Source organism: Marmota monax, unplaced genomic scaffold (genome assembly GCF_021218885.2).
Source record: "Marmota monax isolate L192 unplaced genomic scaffold, Marmota_monax_Labrador192_F-V1.1 WCK01_AAM20220418_F8-fsc00077, whole genome shotgun sequence".
Classification (NCBI taxonomy): Eukaryota; Metazoa; Chordata; class Mammalia; order Rodentia; family Sciuridae; genus Marmota; species Marmota monax.
Window position 1 is genome coordinate 1,363,749 of NW_026694610.1, and position 18,379 is coordinate 1,382,127.

The 18,379-nt window shown below is 37.2% G+C and overlaps 1 protein-coding gene across 2 annotated transcripts in view; it reads right to left on the reverse strand.

Annotated features, from left to right (window-relative positions):
- Nucleotides 1-8,188: 8,188 nt before the first annotated feature.
- Nucleotides 8,189-18,379, reverse strand: part of Wdr70 (WD repeat domain 70) — a 307,105-nt gene continuing 296,914 nt past the window's right edge. For both annotated transcript variants that reach the window (XM_046422290.2, XM_058572058.1), the window contains exon 18: nt 8,189-8,374. In XM_046422290.2, the coding sequence (XP_046278246.1) occupies nt 8,287-8,374 (88 nt within the window). In that variant the 3' untranslated portion in view covers nt 8,189-8,286. The remainder of the gene's footprint in view (nt 8,375-18,379) is intronic.

The window sequence follows — 18,379 nt, forward strand, 5'->3', positions numbered from 1 at the left end:
AGAGTGATTTATATGTACTTTACTGGACCCTTTTATAACCATAATACCTGCTACTTAGCATGTGCTGTGTCTTGGCCTCTGATTGGATCTTTTTCTTAGAGTCATTATCCCATTTGATTTTGACAACTCTATGGATTAAGCATTCCTATCTTGGTTTTATAGATGAGGGTTATATTCATCTGCTAGGGCCGCCTTAGCAGAATACCACAGATTGGGTGGTTTAAGCAACAGAAATTTATTTTCTCACAGTTTTGGAAGATACAAGTCCAAGATGAAGGTGTTGGCAGGTTTGATTCCCCCCCCACCCCAAACCTCTTTCCTTGGCTTGCAGATGGCCTTTTCTCTATGTGCATACCTATGCCTGGTGTTTTCTCTTGTATTCAAATTCCCTCTTCTTATAAGGACTCCAGTCCAAATAGCCTGGGATCCATCTTAATGGTGTCATTTTACTTTAAACACTACCTTAAAGGCCTGTAATATTCAGACTTCTATCACTATATGAAATACCTGAAACACCTGAAAAGGTTTATTTTGGCTACTAGTTTTGGAGGCTTCAGTCCATGATCAGTTGGCCCATTGTTCTGGGCTTGTCCCGGATGATTCACTGTGGTAGGAGCAATGTGGTGAAACAAAAATGCTTACCTCATGGCCAGGATACAAAAAAGGAGTGAGTGAGGGGCTGGGATCCCATAATCCTTTTCAAAAGCATGTCCTTAATTATCTAAAATCCTCTCACCAGGCCCCACCTCTGCTGCAGTCTGGCTCGGCACAAATCACAAGCCACTGAAGCAGGAACAAACTTTATTTCTGAACTCCACCAGCACACTCCACCCACGCTCCCCGGGAATTCTCTCACGAACCTCGCACGTGGTGTTCTCTCTGGACACACTACTCCAACAGGAAATCCCTCCTCCGGAATTCCCTCATACCGCACTTCCCCAACCATTGGGAACTCTCCTGGAGATCCCGAGAGAGCTCCAAAGTAGCAGGCCTAGGCAGACAGCAGGGGTCTAATCTCCAATTGAATGCGCATCTTAACATAATCATTATCATCTCAATGGCTTGCTGGGGTCACCTTTCAAACAAAAATGCCATGCCATGTCATTCCTACTTGGCTATGGCTCTCAGCACACCTCTTAAAGGTTCTACCACCATCCCAATGGTATTACCAAGAGAACCAAGCCTTTAACACATGGGACATTGAAGGACATTCAAGATGCAAACCATAGCAAGGCCCTGTCTCCAAGTACAGTAACATTCTGAGATAATAGAGTCAGAGATTCAACATATAAATTTAGAGGAGATACAGTTCAGTGGATATCGGGAACATAAGTGAATTAACTTGTCAAGGCCACACAAAATATGGCAGAGCTGGAATCCCACCCCAAGTGCTACAGTCCGGCTGCAGCAAAATAACGGGGGGGGGGGGGGGTGTGGTGTGTGTGTGACGAACAACTTGTGTACATTGATACAGCAGGAGTGGGAGCCGTTTATTGTAGGACGGGAGGGGTATATACATTCCACACAGCTTATCTTAATTAACATAAACTAGATACAGCAGTCAACCAATAAGGAATCTCCACACTTAATGGCTCGCTGGCGTTACTTCACAAACCACTCCCTCTGGCAAAATGCCAGGCGCCATCTTGACTTGTTTACAGACCCTAACATCCAAGTGTGTCTTATTCCAATGAACTATTGCAGGACAATGACACTCCAGTGTAGCAAACATAATGGAACACTGGGAAAGGAACTTGGTTATGATCCCAGCTCTATCATTGGCTAGCAATGCATCCTAGTATCAGTGGTTGAACCTGAGAGCACCACTTTCCTCAGAGGTAAAATATGGGGCTCAGAGTGGAGAAGTTTGATAGTCTTGGTGGGTCTAACATTCTCTATCACAGTTTTGTTCTTTGTTCACACTCTTTTAGAAGCCTTTTTCTGCCTTCTCTGGATTTCATGATACATGGTTGGTTATGACTATGACTTATGGGATGCTCAGTCCTTGACCTCTTCCACTTCCCAATAAACAACACTGTTCTTATGGGTAAATACAGACTGTTTGACAGTGTCTGCTTTACCACAGCACAGGTCATGATACAATTCCCAGCGCACATAGAGGCAAAGGTGAGGCGTTGCTTGCCAGGCATCTCCAGAGATGAAAGCAATAACTTTTGCTTTTTGTGCTGGTTGGTCTTTTTTTTTTTAACACTTCTGTGATCCTGAGTAAATGGGGGGAAATTGAAAGCTAACTACACATAAATTAATAGAATCTAGAATCATGTTGATGGTTGTTGACTATTTATAATGACCAAGATTTGGGAAGATGTGAGGAATACCAGTCACAGATAGATTAGGACCTTACATTTGTCCCTGAAGTAGATTCACAGATCTCACCTCCAGGCTACATTGTCAGGCGACAGAGCCATCATGTGTTTTGGGTTTGGTCAGTCTGAGACCCGGATAGAAAGAAATATATAGTCACAGGGGAAGACCCAAAGGAAAAAGGCTTAGAGTCTGGTCTCCACCTTCCAGGGGAGGCCATGACTGATTCCTGGTGGGTACTGAGCAAGCAGGCACTATATTTCAAAAATAGTGTTCAAAACTTTTGAGATGAAGAACTATATCTACATGTTCTTTAGAACTTTCTTGTTTCAGACCAAACACACAAGCCATGATAAAGCATTCCTAAAAAATATCCTGAACCTTACATACTCCTGCCATGACTCCACTGAAAAAGAGTCATAGTAATAAGAACATTTATATAGTGTTTTATTGCTTTCACAATGTGATCCTCATACCATAATCGAGGCTCCAAAGAGATAATATAAATTACCCAACCTGGGATTTGAACCCAGGTCTTCTGCTTCCAAAGCTTTCTCTACATGATGAATCTCTGAATAATAAGATTTATTCCCCTAAAGGAAAAGTAGCTTTCTTATTTTTTAAAACAAAACTAGGGGAAGAAAAATAGTCTCTGTATTTTGGAGGCAAGATTACTGCTGGCCATTTGTCATGGTTGACTTGATATTTCTCATAAACAAGAGGCAGTAGAGTCAAAGGGAAAGACCATACAGCTCCCCATGAAATGAGCACAATAATTTTTAATACTGGGGATAATCAAAGGCAAAAAAACCCCACACAGTATCAAAATAACCTATGAGAAATACAGAAGACAACTTTCCCATTATTCTAAATCTGGAAAGTTTTCAAATACTGTCATAGCCAGCACCATGAGGCTCATTATGTCAAACATGGTCAACAACAAAGCCAACAGGAGCTAGGTCAGGGTCCCTATTGGCCCCATGAGAAGCTATACCAACCACACCAGAGCACCACCCAATCTGGGTAACTTCCACATTGGATGACATCCTTTCAGACATGCAGAGTCAAATTCTCCCTGTTAGTAGAACATCCTTTCAGCCACCACAATCATTCTTGATTATATGCTGATACAGACTTGGGCTTGCTGCCTCAGAATATGTCTTTCATGTACATTCACTGAAGTACTAATAATAAATAACCATAAGAGGCAACAACTTTATTAGCATTTCATAGTTTGCAAAGCTCTCCCCAACCCCAGTATTTGAACCATAACCCTCTTCTGGATGTGGGCTAGGTGGCTAAATATTCTACAAATGAAGAAACAGGTTCCTAGTTTATGTGACTTCCCTAAATTCTCAAAATTACTACATAACAAAGGAGGAACATGAACCCCAAACTCCTGACTTCATCTTTCATGCTACAGCCAAGATACCAGCCATACCATTTAACAAGACACCTTGATTAATGTACTAAATATAATTTCATCATATGTTTATCCTTTGCAATGGCTGATGAACTTCAGAGATCTGAGGAGTAGCACCAGACATCTGGTCATGACAACTCTGCCAGGCAGATATGAGGAGAGAGTCCAGTTATCGTCAACCACCCACACTTCAGAGTCACTTATAAACAACAAAACTATCATCAGTAATTCAGCCATAGGTGTCTTAGAATAAAAAAAGTCTTGAGGAAGACTTACTTATAAGCTCATAAGATCATAAATACTTTAGATTGGGAAGCTACAATACTGGGCATCTGTCTGTCCTGAGGATAGAGGGATAAGACCAAGTATGGAAGCTATAGCAGTTCAGGGAACCACTGCCAGGAAAATTGTGAAGGGAAAACAGGAAAAAAGACAGCAACTTCTGAAGGAACTGAAGGAAAAATTATTACAATTATTTTCTTTAGTCATAATCTCTAGACTCACCCAAGTAATTCATGAGGGATAACCAACTGGTAAAGTCCACCCTGGTGACAGGACTTCAGGCCAAATGAATACCTCCTATTTGTCCAGTCCTGGTTCTAAGGTTCTCCCTCACCAAATTAAAAACTAAGTCTTTACATGCATTTTTTCAATTTTCTGTGGCAAAAATAATCCTTTACAAAACTCTCGAGTGAGAATGATCACCTCAAACATGAAATGACCTACTTGTAGACAACGGTGAGAAAATCATCCGCATGCTGAATTTGCCTATCTCTGTCCTTACATCATAGCAGACTCTGCCAAGACCACTATGATCAAGTTTTTATTCCTTCCCCAAACCCTCCTCCACTTTTGGCTGTACAAGACGAATACTTCCATATGGTGCAATGTTTATATTAAGATGGGGGTAGACTGAGGAGAGGGATAGCTGGGTCAAATGATGGTTCCATTCCCAGTTTTCCAAGGAATCTTCATACTGCTTTCCATATTGGTTGCACCAATTTGCAGTCCCACCAGCAGTGTATGAGTGTACCTTTTCCCCCACATCCTCACCAACACTTATTGTTGTTTGTCTTCATAATAGCTGCCATTCTGACTAGAGTGAGATGAAGTCTTAGAGTAGTTTTGATTATGCACAGATATTATTATATTGCTTGTAAACTGATTTACAAGTACTTAAAACTTGGTCCCCAGTGAGGCCAAGAATGTTTCTGGTTCAGTTCTTTTAACATGAATCCTCTCTTACTTTATGATAAAAAAATTGTAGTTTTGAAAAAAAATTTTTTAACTTATTTTGAAGCTTTGCTGGTGATGGTGGGAAAATATGTTCAAGAAATATTTCAGATATTTTCCAAAAAGAGTCATAAGATAAGCTTATTAATAAGATAGCAATTTTGATATTTGCTTTACTATCTAAAGGTGTCACTGTTAAATTGATTTGTATTTCTCTATTTAGAAATTATAGCTTATTTCCCCTAGTCAAATTCTTTAGCTTATTGTACACATTTATGTGTAATCCATGAAAGTACAATATGTCAGTAAGTTGCATTTTAAATAATGCTCATGTGATGAAACTTCTAATCAGTGGTTTATAGGACTTAAATACCATGTATTTATTGAGATTTTTAGCTGCCAACAGACCATGGTTTTACAAAGCTGATAATGGTTAGCTTCTTGATGTTATTAAAATAAATAAAAAACATATAAAGGTCATTTTCCCTTTACAATTTTCTTCTTCCATTTCCACTCTCATTTTCACATTGTTGTTCAATACTGAGCGTGCCATTATTAATTTCCCTATAAAATGATTATACATACAAATTATAAAAAACATGTTTGTCTTTTCTCTACCACATAAAATTGTTTCTTTTTTTTTCCCCCTCACATCGTCATACCTAAATTCTGTATAATGAAGGGAGTCTCCTTCCCTCTTCCATGCAATTCCCCTTCTCCCTCCCTTTCCCTCCCACCTCTCTTTCCTATCTAGAGGTAATTTTCTTCTCATGCTCTTCCTCCCTACTCCATTTTGAGTCTATACCCAAATGACTTAAAAACAGCATTCTAGCATTCTACAGGGACACAGCTGCATCAATGTTTATAGCAGCACAGTTCACAATAGCTAAACTGTGGAACCAACTAGATGCCCTTCCGTAGATGAATGGGTAAAAAAAAATGTGGTATATAAACACAAAGGAATATTACTCAGCAATAAAAGAAAATATAATCATGGCATTTGCAGGTAAATGAATGGAGTTGGAGAAGACAATGCTAAGTAAAATTAGCCAATCCCCAAAAGAACAAATGCCAAATGTTTTCTCTGATATAAGGAGGCTGATTCATGGTTGGGTAGGGAAAGGGAGCATGGGAGGAATAGATGAACTCTAGATGGGGCAAAGGAGTGGAAGGGGAAGGGAGGGCAAAGGAGTGGAAGGGAAAGGGAGGGCAAAGGAGTGGAAGGGAAAGGGAGGGAACATGGGGATAGAAATGATGGTGGAATGAGATGGGCATCAATATCCAAAGTACATGTATAAAAACACAAATGGTATGAATATACTTTATACACAACCAGAGATATGAAAATTTGTATTCTATATGTGTAATATGAATTGTAATGTATTTCGCTGTCATATATAACAAATTAGAATAAAAAATTAAAAATTAAAAAAAAAATTTTTTTAAAGATGGGGAAAATGTGAGAGGCTTTCAGTAAATTTTATCCATGAGGCAATAATACATTTATAAATCCTAAGCAGCTGGAACAAAATATTGGTGTGTAATTGATTTAGGATAAAGTGCATTTCAAAAGGAATAGGAAAGTTGAGGCAGTTTGTTAATTAGGGATGTTTAGATATCTTGGGTGTTTTCATATGGCCTTCCTTGACTGTGACTTTAGACTGACACCTGGAGCCTCTTTTGCCTTATCTATAAAGTGGGTTTAGCAATTGTACCTACTCTTGAGGTTTTTGGGAGGATTAAATCAGCTAGTACAAGAGCCTGGGACAATACTCATTATATAGCAGGTCCTCAGCAGATGTTAGTCCCTTTTGTTATTGTTGTTTTCTGGTACCAGGGCACTTAACCACTGAGCCACCTCCCCAGCCCTTTTTATGTTTTATTTTGAGACAAGGCCTCACTAAGTTGCTGAGGCTGGCTTTGAACTCACAATCCTCCTGCCTTAGCCTCCTGAGCCACTAGGATTATGGGTGTGCACTACAGCGACCCGCAGTACTTCCTCTCATTAACTATCAGTTAAGTCACAAGGAAAGGGGAATGGGATGAAGATGGGGTTAAGGGGGGGGGGGAGACAAAAACACTATATATAAATAAGTCTTTATAGTTATGTTTGTAGAAAAATGTCACTGTCACCACAGAAACTATAGAGAAGAGAGATGTGCGTTAGTGGAAGATTGGTAGAGTGGGGCTATGAGTGAAACTTGTAGAAGCAGGAGCTTTCTGGATCATCATTCACTTCTATTAACTACTTAATTTACTAGAACAAATGAGAGCAGGAGGGTGAAAGGCAAGTACTGAAAGCCTGAATGGTCCAGAGGGGACTACTTAACAAGCAAAAGTGACCCCATGTCTATGTGAGATTAGTCCACAAAGTTGTATTCCATTGGCCCATTATTACTTTGGACAAACTGCCAACTTATGTTTTAGTTTTCTAATCACAAAAGGACCTTTTAGCATGATTTTTAATGTTACCTATTTATATAGTCATTACTTTTACCAAGCATTTCTATATCTTTAAAATTTAATACTAATGAAAATCAGCAAAGTCATATTATTAGCCCTATGTTAAAACAGCAAATATTTAGTGTGAATTTATTATGTTCCAAGTAGTGCACCAAATGCTGTACATGGAAAGTCTTATTTAATCCTTCTGATAAGCCTACAAGGTTAGTACTGCTATCTCGAGGCTACAACATAGTTTAATAATTCTCCAAAGGTGAGCCAGACAGTGAAGAGCAGAGCCAGGACTCGAACCCACACTGGCCTGACTTCAGAGCCAGCTCTCCTAACTAGCCACTGTGTTCTACTGTAGAAAGACAATCAGACACACATTCTTCTTTCCTAGTATACAATGCTCTTGTTTGAACTCAGCCTAATTATTTACAGTCATATAAACAATTGTTGTGACATTATACAGGAATATTAAACTTTTTGACCTCTATTTCCATGGTATGTTCCTAAAATTGCTCAAGACAGATGTACATCTCAATGTTCATTTTCCATCTGAAGTTATGAGAATCTATACAAGGCAAGTAACTGTTGAATGAGTCTCCAAATACCTAAAGTACTTGTAACAGGCTAACTCTCTATTTTTTGCTTACTTGTAACACACTTTAACAGTTGTAGGTAAGAAAATATAAGCACAATTGTAGTGAAGAATAACTATCAATCTTTTGGATGACTCAGTGATGGAAAGGACAAAATCTGTTCATAAAAATGCATTTTTTATTTCATAAGCATTAAAGAAAACAAAACACTGTTCCATATCCCTTCCCCTCATGCAAACGGTTCTCAAACAAGATTCTTCAAATTTTACGTTTTTTCCATTCTGGTTCATTCTTTGCTTCCTCATCATCAGATTCAACTTGGGCAAACATGGTTTTGGGCTGAGTCCTAAAAAAATAGTTTAAAAAGAGGAGGAAAATTTGAGTCAGCAAGTGTTTATTATATTAGACCTTGCTTCTTTCATCAAGTGGGAATAAATTGGGGAAATGATTACATTTCAATTATTAAATATAAATCATTAAATTTCTGGCAAAGGAAAGGATAAGAGACATTTAATTATGTTCAGGAAAAGAGCCAAAGATTCTTCTAAAGGTTTTTTCCCTTGTGACAGACTGTGTATACACTGTCCTTTCCTTAAGTGAAATAAAAACACATAAAATTCAGTGGAAGCTCACACATCAAAAACCTCCACCTCCAATTCAGGCAAACTGATATCATTTGGGAGGATAAAATATAGTCACCAAGTGAAAATATACATAATTGTTATGTATAGCTCTCTGGCTTATTCTAGACATAACTATTCCAAATACATGTGATTATAATACATGCTAAAAGGAGTATTTGAGTTAACACTTGAGTTTAAAATAATAGCTAATCTAAATATTGTCATTTGATCCTGTAAAAGTAAAAAACAAAACCAAACTAATTAACATCCCTTTCACCCTCATATCAAGACCAAAGCATAGAGATAGCAGGCATTTACATCAATGAACATGGCTGTAACATTGCACTACAATATCATTGCTGTAATACTGCCACCGTACATCAAGTAATCTTTGCATGCAAAACCTTCTGTAATTTCTAAACATACCTGGTTCGATGACATTCCTTTTTACTACTATTCACACAGAAAATAATCCCAAGAAAATGTCAAATGGTTATAATGTATGCTCCTATAATATCTGCTACTACTGATTTCCCGCTAAAAACAGCTCTATTACATTATGAAAAAACATTACAGTATAATATCTGAAGATTACATGACATATTTTGGCTTGCACCTTCATTTTTAGTTCAATGCATTATATCATGGTAATTTCAGAATGGTAAAGATAATAACAACAACAAAAATTCCTTTTATTTGGCAGGGTTAAAACTTTACATTACCTCTGTTGATTATCCCAGGGAAAAATAAACCATCCACAACTCATACTGATGTTGTCTTACATGAGTCATGCTCTAGAATTCCTCGTGCGCAAGTTGTTCACAATTCCCTCTCTCCAGTTACCTCACACACCTACCAGAGCCCAAGCTGTCCCCATACCAAATCCAATTGGTTACAGTTCTTGTTGTCACTTCAAGACACTATTATGACATCCTCACACAGGTCATACCTCTAACATTTCAAAAAGCAGCTGCAGAGTTTCATAGGCCCAGGGTTGCTGAATTACTAGAAAGCAAGACCACTGACTTTTGAACATGCTATAACAAAACAATTGGTGTTTCTTACATGTTTTGTCCTGTAGCAAAGATGCTAACCATTTAGTTGTAGACAAACCTGAATGGGAACAAACTGGTTCTGGCTTGAATTCGATATTTAATGTCTAAGAAAAATAAAAGGAACATGGCCTTCCAAAGATATCTGACAATGTTTCATAAGACACCTGCTCATCAGTGTTAGCTGTAATGTGATGTAAGTACTATGAAGCTGCAATGCTGCTTTTGGATATTAAAAAAAAAAGAAATTGAAGGCAGATCACAGGAAGAAAATCTAGAGGTTGAAAAGGATATTTCATTTAAAGAGTCATGTTTTTATATGCAAAGTCAAATCCTGACATATAACTATCAAGTTGCTATTGTCTCCTTTTTCTCAACTTGCCATAAATAAGGCATAAACCCATGTTCAGTATTTCCCAATGTTTTATTACCATTTATTCTTTCTTTCTGTAGATTTGATAGAGCACTATTGATCATGGGAACTAGACTTCTATCAACCCACTGTTTGGTAAAATTGTACATTCACATGTAGTAAATGAAGCCAAATCCTTACCTTATACCATTACCTTAAATATTACCTCAAAATGGATCAAAGACCTAAGCATAAAAATGAAAACTACAGAACTCTTAGAAGAAAACAGAGAAAAAGCTCGATGACACTTGATTCAGCGATGATTTCTTGAATATGACACCAAAAGCAGAGACAACAAAAGAAAAAAAAAACAATAGATAAATTGAAATATATCAAAATTTCAAAGCTTCTGTGGATCAAAGGATACAATCAACAGATTGAAAAACTAACCATGGAATGGTAGAAAATATTTGAAAATGATGTACTTGATAAGGAAATAATATCCAGAACACATAAAGAACTTGTTTTGTACCCAAAACACCCTCGTTTTAAACATGGGCAAAGAACATGAATAGACATTTCTTCCAAAGATATAAAAATGGCTAAAAAGCACATGCCCAATATCACTAATCATTAAGGAAATGCTGAACTAAACTATAATAAGACATTACCTCATACTCATTAGAATGGCTACTATCAAAAGTATGGCCAGGATATGAAGAAACTGATATCATTGCATATTGTTAATGGGAATATAAAATGACACAGCAACCATGAAAAACAGTATGGAGATTCCTCAGAAACTTAAAAATAGAATTACCATCTGATCCAGCCATTTCACTTCATGTATACTCTCAAAAGAATTCAAAGCAAAATCTTTTTTTTTTTAAGTTTCTTTTTTTTAACCTTTATTTTATTTATTTTTTATGTGGTGCTGAGGATCAAATCCAGTACCTCACACATTCTCGGCAAGCATTCTACCACTGAGTTACAACCACAGCCCCTCAAAGCACAATTTTGAAGAGATATTTGCACACCTTTGTTCATGACAGCATTATTCACAAGAGCCAGAGGGTGGAAGAAACAAGTGTTCACTGATGCATGAATAGGCAAGAAAATATGTTGTATACATAAATAGAATATTATTCATTCTGAAAAGGGAATTCTAAAATGCTGCAACATGATAAACCCTGCAGATATTTTGCTAAGTGAAATAAGCCAGTCATAAAAAGACAAATACTGTATAAGTCTACTTACATGTAATACTTATAGTAGCCAGACTTACAGAAATAGAAAGTGGTGGTTTCCAGTAGCTGGGTGGAAGGGAAAAATGGAGAGTTTCTGCTTAATGGATAGAGAGTTTTAGTTTTAACAGGATGAAGATTTTTGGAGACTGGCTGCACAACAATACAAGTGTATTTAATGCTACTGAGCTGCATACTCAAAAATAGTTGAGATGATAAATTTTGTTGTGTGTACTTTACCAAAATTGGACTTTTAAAAATTAAAATGAAAGAAAGAAAGAGAGAGAAAGAAAAAGCAAACTAGGCTCTTGAATTTAGAAGTAAGGAAGAATAAACTCTCTTCCTGGGACACAAAGGAGGTATCTTGAAGACAGCCTTTGTCCCTGACCAGGAGCTGTGCCTAGGGCTGTATTTTTCAAACAACTGGTAACCAAGGCCAGTGTTTGTTTTCTTATTTCCAATTCCTTGCATACAAAACATTACATTCATTTCTAGGAAAATATAATCCAAATTTTTATTAGATTTCACATATATCAAACTGCTATAAAATTTCCCAAGTGCTTACATTTCCTTCATCAGCACTGGTTATGGACCACCGTAGGCAGTACCTATCTATAAAGGGCTCCATCCTCCCCTAACTTGGGAGAGGGCAGAGAAAAGCAGGGCTCAGAAACAAGGCTGTGGGGTAAGAATCTGTCTTCTTATGGAATGTCAGATAAAGAATTCAGGATATACATGCTTCAGATGATCTGGAGTATCAAGGAAGACATTAAACAGCAAAATCAGACAATGAAAGATCACTTCAACAACGAATTACGCAAACAAATCCAGGAAGCAAAGGATCAACTATACAGGGAGATAGAGGTTATAAAAAACAAGCAATCAGAAATCCTAGAAATGCAGGAAGCAATAAACCAACTTAAAAACTCAATGGAGAATACTACCAACAGAGGAGAACACTTAGAAGATAGAACATCAGACAATGAAGACAAAGTATTTCAACTGGAAAAGAACATAGACAGCTCAGCAAGACTGTTAAGAAACCATGAGCAGAACATCCAAGAAATATGGGATAACATTAAGAGACCAAACTTAAGAGTCATTGGGATACAGGAAGGTACAGAGCTCCAAACCAAAGGAATGAGCAGTCTATTCAATGAAATAATACAAGAAAACTTCCCAGACTTGAAGAATGAGACAGAATCCCAAATCCTAGAAGCCTACAGGACGCCGAATGTGCAAAATCATAAGAGATCCACACCTAGACACATTATAATGAAGATGCCCAACATACAGAATAAGGAGAGAATTTTAAAAGCTACAAGAGAAAGGAAGCAGATTACATTTAGGGGCAAGCCAATCAGGATAACAGCTGATCTTTCAACACAGACTCTGAAAGCTAGAAGATCCTGGAATAACATATTTCAAACACTGAAAGATAATGGGTTCCAACCAAGAATTGTGTATCCAGCGAAATTAAGCTTCAGGATGGAGAATGAAATTAAAACCTTCCACGATAAACAAAAGTTTAAAGAATTCGCAGCTAGAAAACCATCTCTTCAAAACATCCTAGCCAAAGTATTACAGGAAGAGGAAATGGAAAATAACAATGAAAACCAACAGTGGGAGGTAGGACAGTAAAGGGGGGGGGGAAACAATCAAAGAGGAAAACAAACAATGTTTAGTAACAGAAATAAACAAATATGGCTGGAAGAACAACCCATATCTCAATAATAACCCTAAATGTTAATGGCTTAAACTCACCAATTAAAAGACACAGGCTAGTAGAATGGATCACAAAACAAGACCCAACAATATGCTGCCTACAGGAGACGCATTTGATAGGAAAAGACATACATAGGCTGAAGGTGAAAGGTTGGGAAAAATCATATCACTCATATGGACTTCGGAAACAAGCAGGCGTGTCCATACTCATATCAAATAAAATAGATTTCAAGCCAAAGTTAATCAAAAGAGATAAAGAGGGACACTACATACTGCTTAAGGGAACCATACACCAACAAGACATAACAATCATAAATATTTATGCCCCAAACAATGGTGCAGCTATGTTCGTCAAACAAACTCTTCTCAAGTTCAAGAGTCTAATAGACCACCACACCATAATCATGGGAGACTTCAACACACCTCTCTCGCCACTGGACAGATCTTCCAAACAAAAGTTGAATAAGGAAACTATAGAACTCAATAACACTATTAATAACCTAGACCTAATTGACATATATAGAGTATACCACCCAACATCAAGCAGTTACACTTTTTTCTCAGCAGCACATGGATCCTTCTCAAAAATAGATCATATATTATGTCACAGGGCAACTCTTAGACAATATAAAGGAGTAGAGATATTACCATGCATCTTATCTGATCATAATGGAATGAAACTGAAAATCAACGATAAAAGAAGGAAGGAAAAAGCATACATCACTTGGAGAATGAACAATAGGTTACTGAATGATCAATGGGTTATAGAAGACATCAAGGAGGAACTTAAAAAATTCTTAGAGATAAATGAAAACACAGACACAACATATCGGAATCTATGGGACACATTGAAAGCAGTTCTAAGAGGAAAATTCATTGCTTGGAGTTCATTCCTTAAAAAAAGAAAAAACCAACAAATAAATGATCTCATACTTCATCTCAAAATCCTTGAAAAAGAAGAGCAAAACAACAGCAAAAGAAGTAGAAGGCAAGAAATAATTAAAATCAGAGCTGAAATTAATGAAATCGAAACAAAAGAAACAATTGAAAAAATTGACAAAACTAAAAGTTGGTTCTTTGAAAAAATAAACAAAATCGACAGACCCTTAGCGATGCTAGTGAAGAGAAGAAGAGAGAGAACTCAAATTACTAGCATACGGGATGAAAAAGGCAATATCACAACAGACACTTCAGAAATACAGAAGATAATCAAAAACTATTTTGAATCCTTATACTCCAATAAATTAGAAGATAGTGAAGGCATAGATAAATTTCTTAAGTCATATGATCTGCCCAGATTGAGTCAGGAGGATATAGAAAACCTAAACAGACCAATATCAATTGAGGAGATAGAAGAAACCATCAAAAGACTACCAACTAAGAAAAGCCCAGGTCCCGATGGGTATACAGCAGAATTTTACAAAACCTTTAAAGAAGAACTAATACCAATACTTTTCAAGCTACTTCAGGAAATAGAAAAGGAGGGAGAACTTCCAAATTCATTCTATGAGGCCAACATCACCCTGATACCTAAACCAGACAAAGACACTTCAAAGAAAGAAAACTACAGACCAATATCTCTAATGAACCTAGATGCAAAAATCCTCAATAAAATTCTGGCGAATCGGATACAAAAACATATAAAAAAAATTGTACACCATGATCAAGTAGGATTCATCCCTGGGATGCAAGGCTGGTTCAATATACGGAAATCAATAAATGTTATTCACCACATCAATAGACTTAAAAATAAGAACCATATGATCATCTCGATAGATGCGGAAAAAGCATTTGACAAAGTACAGCATCCCTTTATGTTCAAAACTCTAGAAAAACTAGGGATAACAGGAACATACCTCAATATTGTAAAAGCAATCTATGCTAAGCCTCAGGCTAGCATTATTCTGAATGGAGAAAAACTGAAGGCATTCCCTCTAAAATCTGGAACAAGACAGGGATGCCCTCTCTCTCCACTTCTCTTCAACATAGTTCTCGAAACACTGGCCAGAGCAATTAGACAGACGAAAGAAATTAAAGGCATAAAAATAGGAAAAGAAGAAATTAAATTATCACTATTTGCAGATGATATGATTCTATATCTAGCAGACCCAAAAGGCTCTACAAAGAAACTATTAGAGCTAATAAATGAATTCAGCAAAGTGGCAGGATTTAAAATCAACACGCATAAATCAAAGGCATTCCTGTATATCAGCGACAAATCCTCTGAAATGGAAATGAGGACAACCACTCCATTCAAAATATCTTCAAAAAAAATAAAATACTTGGGAATCAACCTAACAAAAGAGGTGAAAGACTTATACAATGAAAACTACAGAACCCTAAAGAGAGAAATAGAAGAAGATCTTAGAAGATGGAAAAATATATCAAGCGGTAGCGCGCTCGCCTGGCATGCGTGCGGCCCGGGTTCGATCCTCAGCACCACGTACAAACAAAGATGTTGTGTTGGCCGAAAACTAAAAAAAATAATAATAATAATAATAAATTTTTTAAAAAAAAAAAAAAAGAAAAATATACCCTGTTCATGGATAGGCAGAACTAACATCATCAAAATGGCGATATTACCAAAAGTTCTCTATAGGTTTAATGCAATGCCAATCAAAATCCCAATGGCATTTCTTGTAGAAATAGAGAAAGCAATCATGAAATTCATATGGAAAAATAAAAGACCCAGAATAGCAAAAACAATGTTAAGCAAGAAGTGTGAATCAGGCGGTATAGCGATACCAGACTTCAAACTATACTACAGAGCAATAGTAACAAAAACAGCATGGTACTGGTACCAAAACAGGCGTGTGGACCAATGGTACAGAATAGAGGACACAGAAACCAATCCACAAAACTACAACTATCTTATATTTGATAAAGGGGCTAAAAGCATGCAATGGAGGAAGGATAGCATCTTCAACAAATGGTGCTGGGAAAACTGGAAATCCATATGCAACAAAATGAAACTGAATCCCTTTCTCTCGCCATGCACAAAAGTGAATTCAAAATGGATCAAGGAACTTGATATCAAATCAGAGACGCGCCGTCTGATAGAAGAAAAAGTTGGCTACGATCTACAGTCGGTGGGGTCGGGCTCCAAATTCCTCAATAGGACACCCATAGCACAAAAGTTAATAACTAGAATCAACAAATGGGACTTACTCAAACTAAGAAGTTTTTTCTCAGCAAAAGAAACAATAAGAGAGGTAAATAGGGAGCCTACATCCTGGGAACAAATCTTTACTCCTCACACTTCAGATAGAGCCCTAATATCCAGAGTATACAAAGAACTCAAAAAATTAGACAATAAGAGAACAAACAACCCAATCAACAAATGGGCCAAGGACCTGAACAGACACTTCACAGAGGAGGACATACAGTCAATCAACAAGTACATGAAAAAATGCTCAACATCTCTAGCTGTCAGAGAAATGCAAATCAAAACCACCCTAAGATACCATCTCACTCCAGTAAGATTGGCAGCCATTAGGAAGTCAAACAACAACAAGTGCTGGCGAGGATGTGGGGAAAAGGGTACACTTGTACATTGCTGGTGGGACTGCAGATTGGTGCAGCCAATTTGGAAAGCAGTATGGAGATTTCTTGGAAAGCTGGGAATGGAGCCACCATTTGACCCAGCTATTCCCCTTCTTGGTCTATTCCCTAAAGACCTAAAAAGAGCATGCTACAGGGACACTGCTACATCGATGTTCATAGCAGCACAGTTCACAATAGCAAGACTGTGGAACCAACCTAGATGCCCTTCAATAGACGAATGGATAAATAAAATGTGGCATTTATACACAATGGAGTATTACTCTGCATTAAAAAATGACAAAATCATAGAATTTACAGGGAAATGGATGGCATTAGAGCAGATTATGCTAAGTGAAGCTAGCCAATCCCTAAAAAACAAATGCCAAATGTCTTCTTTGATATAAGGAAAGTAACTAAGAACAGAGTAGGGACGAAGAACAGGAGAAGAAGATTAACATTTAACAGGGATGAGAGGTGGGAGGGAAAGGGAGAGAGAAGGTAAATTGCACGGTAATGGAAGGAGACCCTCAGGGTTATACAGTGGAGGGGGTAGAGAGAGAGGAGGGGAGGGGAGGGGAGAGGTGGGGAGGGGGGAGGGTGGATGATGGGAAAGGCAGCGGAGCACAACAGACACTAGTATGGCAATTTGTAAATCAATGGATGTGTAACTGATGTGAATCTGCAATCTGTGTATGGGGTGAAGGTGGGAGTTCATAACCCACTAGAATCAAAGTGTGGAATATGATATGTCAAGAAATTTGTAATGTTTTGAACAACCCACAATAAAAAATTAAAAAAAAAAAAAAAAAAAAAAAAAAAGAATCTGTCTTCTTAAGATAAAGACATGGCAGACTTCCTCAACTGTGGGAAACTATTTCTCTATCTGCAGATATTGGCCCCATAGAAAGCTGCTAAAGACTTTGTAACAAGTAAAATTTGGGGTTACACTCTTAGGCCTTTAATTCTTGAGAGTTAGTCATGGATAGGGGATGGGAAGTGTGGTCTAGAGAAACAACTTTCTTGTATCCCAAACCATCCTGCCCTCAAAACCAAAACTCTAGGACTGGGGATATAGCTCAGTGGGCGAGTACCTGCTTAATGTACATGAGGCCTTAGGTTCAGTCCCCAGTACTACAAAAATAAGTAAATGAATAAATTCTTAAAAGTATAATTGAGAACCTCTAATAAGAGCTATGTGTTGTCTGTTGAATAAAGATTTAGTTCTCTAAAAAATATTATTCAACTTTAACATTCAACTTGACCACTTCTGTCTAGCCTAACAAGTACCAGTGTTTTATAAGCAGCACAATGAGAAAATATTAGCTTAAGCCTTGCAGCTATTCTTTCTTTTCAACAATTTTTATCTTTGACTTTATTTCCAGCATTATTCTTTTGAAAAAGTTCAGAAGTTCACACATGAGAAAGATTTTACAAATTCAATTTGGGACTATCTGGGCCATTTTGAATGGATTTATTTAGTCACTACTTTATAAAAACAATGAGGAACAGAGATGAGTAAGTAATCTCTAGCAAAGTTAAGATTAAAACTAGATTTCTTCTTTGGGGAATGGCCTAATTTGCCCTAAGCATAGAAAACGTCTACAAAAATAAATCAACAAAGTCAAGAAAGGTGAAATGACATAGGCAAAAGATAAAACAGGCCATTCTAGAAATTCCTGATTTTGAAGTCAACAGGAAACAAACAATAACAACAACTAACAAACCCTCTAGGTCTATAAATAACATTATCACTGGCCATAAAACATGCATTCATTTATGGGTACTTGAAATCTGTACTCTGATTTTAACAGA